The 8,239-nt window shown below is 39.5% G+C and overlaps 1 protein-coding gene across 6 annotated transcripts in view; it reads left to right on the plus strand.

The window, feature by feature from the left end:
- The window catches only part of ACER3 (alkaline ceramidase 3), a 147,630-nt gene that overhangs the window by 43,665 nt on the left and 95,726 nt on the right, over positions 1–8,239 (plus strand). For 5 of the 6 annotated variants that reach the window (XM_081798894.1, XM_081798887.1, XM_081798889.1 and 2 more), the window contains one exon: positions 7,946–8,056. The exons of the other annotated variant lie outside the window; for it this stretch is intronic. In XM_081798894.1, coding sequence (XP_081655020.1) covers positions 7,946–8,056 — 111 coding nt within the window. Of the gene's footprint in view, positions 1–7,945; positions 8,057–8,239 lie in introns of those variants that run through there. 6 annotated transcript variants of the gene reach the window in all.

Below are 8,239 nucleotides of genomic sequence, written 5' to 3' on the forward strand. Positions count from 1 at the left end.
TTTTTTTTTTAAAGATTTTATTTATTTATTTGAGAGAGAGAGAATGAGAGAGAGCACATGAGAGGGGGGAGGGTCAGAGGGAGAAGCAGACTCCCTGCCGAGCAGGGAGCCCGATGCGGGACTCGATCCAGGGACTCCAGGATCATGACCTGAGCCGAAGGCAGTCGCTTAACCAACTGAGCCACCCAGGCGCCCCCTCCTTGTAAGTTTTTTTTTTTTTTTTAAACATTTTTTTTTAAAGATTTTATTTATTTATTTGAGACAGAGAGAATGAGAGAGAGAGAGCACATGAGAGGGGGGAGGGTCAGAGGCAGAAGCAGGCTCCCTGCCGAGCAGGGAGCCCAATGCGGGACTCGATCCAGGGACTCCAGGATCATGACCTGAGCCGAAGGCAGTCTCTTAACCAACTGAGCCACCCAGGCGCCCCTCCTTGTAAGTTTTTGATATAACAATTTACCTGTTTTTATTGTCCATTAATAAATTATTGTAGTTACAGTTTTTTAATTTTGTTTTAATTCCAGTATGGCTAACATACAGTGTTAATTCCAGTTGTACATTGTAGTGATTCAGCAATTCTATACATTACTCAGTGCCCATTATGATAAATACACTCCTAATCCCCATCCCCTATTTAACCCGTTCCTCCCCAACCTCTCCTCTGATAACTATCAGTTTGTTCTCTATTGTTAGGAGTCTGTTTTTTGGTTTCTCTCTCTTTCTGTTTTTTTCCTTTGCTCATTTGTTTTGTTTCTTAAATTCCACATATGAGTGAAATCATATGATATTTGTCTTTCTCTGACTGGCTTATTTTGCTTAGCATTATACTCTAGATCCATCCATGTTCTTGCAAATGGCAAGATTTCATTCTTTGTTATGGCTGAAAAATATTCCGTTCTGTATATATATGCTACAACTTCTTTATCCATTCATCTGTGGATGGACACTCGGTCTGCTTCCATAATTTGGCTATTGTTAATTATGCTGTAATAAACATAGGGTGCATATATCCCTTCAAATTAGTGTTTTCATATTCTTTAAAAAAATTTTTTTTTAGGGGCGCCTGGGTGGCTCAGTTGGTTAAGCGACTGCCTTCGGCTCAGGTCATGATCCCAGGGTCCTGGGATCGAGTCCCGCATTGGGCTCCCTGCTCAGCAGGGAGTCTGCTTCTCCCTCTGACCCTCCCCCCTCTCATGCTCTCTCTCTATCTCATTCTCTCTCAAATAAATAAATAAAATCTTAAAAAAAAAAATTTTTTTTTAATTATTATTTTTTAATATTTATTTATTTGACAGAGAGAGAGAGCACATGCAGGAGGAACAACAGGCATAGGGAGAAGCAGGCTCCCCACCGAGGAGGGAGCCTGACGCGGGGCTCGATCCCAGGACCCTGGGATCCTGACTTGAGCCAAAGGCAGACGCTTAACCAGCTGAGCCACCCAGGCGCCCCAGTGTTTTCATATTCTTTGGGTAAATTCCCAGTAATGCAATTACTGGATCGTAAGGTAGTTCTATTTTTAACTTTTTGAGGGACGTCCATACTGTTTTCCATAGTGGCTGCACTAGTTTGCATTCCCACCAGCAGTGGGAATGGTTCCTTTTTCTCCACATCCTTGCCAACACCTGTTGTTTCTTGTGTTGATTTTAGCCATTCTGACAGGTGTGAGGTGATACCTCATTTTGGTTTTGATTTGCATTTCCCTGAGGATGAGTGGTGTTGAGCATCTTTTCATGTGTCGGCCATCTGCATGTCTCTTTTGGAGAAATGTCTGTTCATATTTTCTGCCCATTTTTTAATTGGATTATTTGGTTTCTTGGGTCGTGTATCAGTCCTTTTTATATTTTAGATACTAACTCTTTATTGGATATGTCATTTGCAGCTATAGTTGTTTTTTGGGTTTTTTTTTTTTTTTTGCAGCTATAGTTATTTTTAATACTTTTGTCCTTTCACGTTTATAAGCGATAGAGGTAAGTGATTAACATACCATCATATTACAGTATTAGAGTATTCAGACTTGGACCATATGCTTACCTTCACCAGTGTGTTGTATATTTTTATATATTTTCATGTTACTAATTAGCATTATTTCATTTCAGCTTGGAGATCTTTCTTGTTGTTTTTTTGTTTGTTTGTTTTTAGAGATTGAGAGAGCACGAGCAGGGGAGGGGAGAGGCAGAGGGTGAGAAAGAGAGAGAGACTGAATCCCAGGCAGGCTCCATGGCAAGATTTCATTCTTTGTTATGGCTGAAAAGTATTCCATCATGACGCTGAGATTATGACCTGAGCCAAAATCAAGAGTCGATCGCTTAACTGACTGAGCCACCTAGGTGCCCTGATCTTGTTTTTTTTTTTTTAAACTTTATTTATTTGAGAAAGAGAGTGAGTGAGTGAAAGAGAGAGAAAGCACAATTGCGGGGAGTGGGGAGGGAGAAGCAGACGCCCTACTAAGCAGGGAGCTCAATGCAGGGCTTGATCCCAGAACCCTGGGATCATGACCTGAGCCAAAGGCAGTCACTTAACCGATTGAACCACCCAGGCGCTCCCCTGATCTTGTTTTCTAATGTAAGCGTTTATAGCTATAAATTTCTCCTTAGTGCTGCTTTTGTTGCATCCCATGAATTTTGGGATGTTGTGTTTATTTTAATTCATCGCTAAGTATTTTCTACTTTCTCTTGTGATTTCCTATTTGATCCGTTGGTTGTTTAAGAATATGGTGTTTATCAAAACAGCATAGTACTGGCACAAAAACAGACACATTGATTAATGGAACAGAATAGAAGAGAGCCCAGAAAGAAAGCCATGCTTATATGGTCAACTAATCTCCAACAAGGGGGCAAGAATATATAATGGGAAAAAGACAACCCCTTCATAAATGGTGCTGGGAAAACTGGGTAGCTACATGCAAAGGAATGAAACTGGACCACTTTCTTATACCATACACAGAAATAAGCTCAAAATGGATTAAATGTAAATTTAATTCTTACATTACCTAAATGTAAGAACTGAAATCATAAAACTCCTAGAAGAAAATATAGGCAGTAATTTCTTTGACATCACCCTTAGCAACATTTTTCTAGATATGTCTCCTCAGGCAAGGGAAACAAAAGCAAAAATAAACTATTGGGACTACATTAAAATGAAAAGCTTTTGCACAGTGCAGGAAACCATCAACAAAATGAAAAGGCAAGAGTGACTAGAATTAATAAGACAAGAAATAAAAAGTGTTGGTGAGGATGTGGAGAAGAGGGAACCCTCGTACACTGTTGGTGGGAATGTAAATTGGTGCAGCCACTGTGGAAAACAGCATGGAGGTTCCTGAAAAAGTTAGAGAAATTGGGGCACCTGGCTGGCTTAGTTGGTAATGCATGCAACTCTTGATTTCAAGGTTGTGAGGATGTAGGGATTACTTTAAAAAATACCCCCAAATTAAAAAATATATTAAAAAATAGTAATATTATATGATCCAGTAATCCCACTACTGGGCATTTACCCAAAGAAAATGAAAACACTAATTTGAAAAGATACATGCACTTCTGTATTTATCACAGCATTATTAACAACAGCCATGAGATGGAAGTAGCCCAAGTGTCCATCCATAGATGAATAGATAAAGAAGATATGGTGTATATATATATATATATATATAACATATATATAATGGAATATTGCTCAGCCATAAAAACGAGTGTTATCTTGCCATTTGTGACAACATGGATGGGCCTAGATAGTATTAGGCTAAATGAAATAAATCAGAGAAACACAAATACCATATGATTTCACTTATGTGGAATCTAAAAAACAAAACAAACAGTAAAAACAGATCCATAAATACAAAGAACAAACTATGGTTGCCAAGGAGGATGCACAAAGTGGGTGAAGTAGGAGATATAGACTTCCAGTTATGGAATGAATAAGTTTCAGGGATGAAAGGTACAGCATAGGAAATAGTATTGTAATTAGCATTGTATGGTGACAGATGGTGGTGGGTATACTTGTAGTGAGCACAGCATAATGTATAGACTTGTCAAATCACTGTTATACACCTGAAATTGATGGAACATTATGTATCAACTGTAATTTAAAAAGGAGCTGACATAGGGGTACCTGGGTAGCTCAGTTGTTTAAGCTTCTGACTCTTGATTTCGGCTCAGGTCAAGATCTCAGGGTCGTGAGCTTGAGCTGCGCATCAGGCTCCGGGTTCAGTGGGGAGTCTGCTTAGGATTCTTTCTCTCTCCCTCTGCCCCTCCTCCCAATCTCCAACCCCCCCACCCCCACTCACCTTATCCCTTCCTCTCTCAATAAAAAAAAGCGGGGGAGCTGACATAAGATATTAACTTCATGTTTATACTTATCTTTGCATCTTAACATTATTAAAATAAAAAATGAAAGCATTCTTTATTAAAAACATTTGTATTAATTTAGGTTTATCATTCATGTAACAGCATTAAATTTACCAAAGATGTGTAATGTATCAAAGACCAGGCATTTGTCTTTCAGTTTCAGGATGGTATCAGGCTTTGTATTCACAGAGAAGAGGCTGTTAGCATTTTTAATTCAAATGAAATAAGGTGCACTGATAAAGGACATATTTTGCATCAGTTAGGATTAGGTTTGGCTGTAACAAATATGTGAAAATTAGTGCCTTAAAGAAGATGTAGATTTATTTCAGTCTGAAGAGAGGCAGTTCGGGGTTTGGATGGCAGCTCTTTGGTATCAGGGACACAAGCTTCCCTCATTTTGTTGCTTAGCCATTTTTGGTGTAGGGGCCCAGGGCAGGCTGCCCAAGATGGGCCATCTTGGTATAAAGATTATTTTGAGTTAAAAGTAATTAACTCAAATTGGGTGGCTCATTCAGTTAAGTGTCGGACTCTTGATTTCAGCCCAGGTCATGATCTTCGGATCCGGAGATCGAGCCCTGTGTTGGGCTCCACACTCATCGGGGAGTCTGCTTGGATTCTCTTCTCCCTCTCCTTCTGCCCCCCTACTAAAATAAATAAATAAATTTTTTAAAAAGTAATTACAACACAGCAGATACAGAAAAAGCTCTCTGTCCTGGCGCCTGGGTGGCTCAGATGGTTAAGCATCTGCCTTCAGCTCAGGTCATGATCCCAGGGTCCTGGGATGGAGCCCCACATCGGGCTCCTGGCTCAGCAGGAAGCCTGCTTCTCCCTCTCCCTCTGCCTCTCTCCCTGCTCATGCTCTCTCTCTCTCTCTTTCTCTCTCTATATCTCTGTGTCTCAAATGAATAAATAAAATCTTAAAAAAAAAAAAAAGAAAGCTCTCTGTCTCCCCCTACAATTCCCTAAATTTACATTAGAAAGGAGAGCCTGTAACAGGAAGAGAGCTATTAAGAGAGACTTCCCTTTACCTTCATAACTGATCTGCATAATAGGGCACCCTTGTTTTTCCAAACAACTCCTTTCACTTTCTTGCTGGTGGTCTTTCTCCCCTTTGTGTTCTCTGACTGTACCCCTCTCCTTTGATCATGTAAGCTTCATGTTGCCTCATTGTCTTTGGAAATTCATGTCTGTGTGGATTCTCCGTACATATAACTGTTAAATCTGATTTTCTTCTATAAATTTGTCCCATGTGAATTTGATTTTTTTTTTTTTTTTTAAATGAGAGAGAGCATGAGTATGGGGAGGGTCAAAGGGAGAGGGAGAGAGAAAGAATTTTTTTTTTTTTAAGATGTTATTTATTTATTTGACAGAGAGAGACACAGCGAGAGAGGGAACACAAGCAGGGGGAGTGGGAGAGGGAGAAGCAGGCTTCCCCCGGAGTAGGGAGCCTGATGTGGGGCTCAATCCCAGGACCCTGGGATCATGACCTGAGCCAAAGGCAGACGCCCAACCAACTGAGCCAGCCACGTGCCCTGAGAGAAAGAATCTTAAGCAGACTCTGTGCTGAGCATGGAGCCCTACACAGGGCTTGATCCCATGACCCTGAGATCATGACCTGAGTGGAAATCAAGAGTTGGATTCTTAACTGACTGAGCCACCTAGGCGCCCCTGTCAATTTGATTCTAAGTCCACTTAGGAGGACCATAGGGCAGAGGAAGGTCTTCCTCCCCAACATGGGCTTAGATTCCCCGTGTCCCCTCAGAGACCAAGATGGCTTTAGCTATTGGGTCCACATTTCCTATAGCAGAAAAGGGGAAGCAGAGACAAGAAGGGTGTAACCTCTATTTTTCTTGAAAGTATCATGGCAGACTTCCATTTATCTTGAACTCCAAGTCTCATGGCCATTCCAAGCTGCAAAGAGCCTTGGAAATGTAATTTTCTTAGCTAAGTAGCAATGTATCCAGGTTAAACATTGGGATTCTTTTATTAAGAAAAAAGGGAGAGTGATATTGGGAAGGCAAATAGCCCCCAAAAATAAAGGAGAGAAAAGAACATGTCATTTAATTGCCACAGACTTGTGAATTTTTGTTTTTGTTTGGTTATTCATTTGTAACTTCATTTTGTTGTGGTTGAAGGAGGTATTTTTTATGTTATCTATCTTTTTAAGTCTGTTGAGAACTTATAGTCTAACATATAGTCTGTCCAAATGTTCCATTTGTGTTTGAGAAGAATGTATATGCTATATGGTAGAGTGTTCTGTATATGTCCATTAATTGATACTTGTGTTGAAAATCCTGTGTTGAAAATCATTCATTTGGAATTTTGAATGTTTTGTGCTACTTTATTCTACCCAGAATCTATTTATAAAATAGTTTATCCATTTCTTTCCCCATTTTACTACTTATTTCTGCTTTTGGGTGTTTATTATTTCTTTGCTTTTCATGTTTGAGGTTTGTTTTTGTTTTTGTAAAAAGAGGAACAAAAATCAGATGAAGATCCCTTGCTAGAAAAAAGAAATTAAAAATATTACCACAAAATGAAATTTCAAAAAGACATGCAAAATGCATACCCCAATTTGTTGCTATTTGATTCAACAGACAAAAGTAACAGTTCTGTATTTTATCTTGTCATTAGTGTATCCATGGACCGTTCTTTCAGTCTGAAGGGCTACCTTCTCCAGCTCATTTTTTGCTCTATCTTTGACGTTCTTTTTGAGATACTTTTTCTTTTTATCTTTAGAATTACCTTAAAGGGTACCTGGGTGGCTCAGTTGGTTAAGCATCAGCCTTCAGCTCAGGTCATGATTCCGGGGTCCTGGGATCGATCCCTGCATTGGGCTCCCTGCTTCTCCCTCTGCCTCTCCAGCTCCCCCTGCTTGTTCCAATCTCTCGTGCTTTCTCTCTCTGTCAGATAAATAAAATCTTAAAAAAAAAATTTTTTTTCTTTAGTGGATGTTCTGATTGAAAAATCTTTAGTTTTGGGACACCTGCATGGCTCAGTTAGTTAATCGTCTGCCTTCAGCTCGAGTCATGATCCCAGGGTCCTGGGATCGAGTGCTGCATCGGCCTCCTTGCTCAGTTGGGAGTCTGCTTCTCTCTCTGCCTGCCGCTCCCCCCCCATTTGTGCTTGCTCATTCTCTCTCTCTCTCTCTGACAAATAAATAAAATCTTAAAAAAAAAATCTTAGTTTCACTTGTCAGAAGTTATCTTTTTTTTTTTTTTTAAAGATTTTATTTATTTATTTGAGAGAGAGAGAGAATGAGAGAGAGCATGAGAGGGAAGAGGGTCAGAAAGAGAAGCAGACCCCCTGCCGAGCAGGGAGCCCGATGTGGGACTCGATCCCAGGACTCCAGGATCATGACCTGAGCCGAAGGCAGTCGCTTAACCAACTGAGCCACCCAGGCGCCCAGAAGTTATCTTTATTTTAATTGGATCGTTTTACAGGATTTTTTTTTTGAGTAGGGAATTATTTTCCTTTAGCACCTTGTAAATATGTTTCCACCATCTTTCTCGGAAAGTCACCTATTTAAATTAAGGGCCAAATTCATGTTTTTTTATTTTAAGTGGTATTGACTAATATAATTATTTTCTTGTGTTCTTCTCCTATAGGGAATACAGTGAGTAACCTGATTATGATTATACCTCCAATTTTTGGTGCAATTCAGAGTGTTAGAGATGGACTGGAAAAGCGGTACATTGCTTCTTACTTAGCACTCACAGGTATGTGTAACACTTCATCTAAAAATGATGTATAGTATTCGGATGGGTTATTTTTCTCATTCATACCTAAAATTGGTTCTTAATTTTGTGTTGTTTATTACACAACTTGAACATATTCTGAAACTTCTGATTTAAAACTCCAGTAAATTGAACTACATTTTGAATACAGTTTTTTTTTTTTTT

Source organism: Leptonychotes weddellii, chromosome 11 (assembly GCF_054177405.1).
Source record: "Leptonychotes weddellii isolate Sample4059 chromosome 11, ASM5417740v2, whole genome shotgun sequence".
In the NCBI taxonomy this organism is placed as follows: domain Eukaryota; kingdom Metazoa; phylum Chordata; class Mammalia; order Carnivora; family Phocidae; genus Leptonychotes; species Leptonychotes weddellii.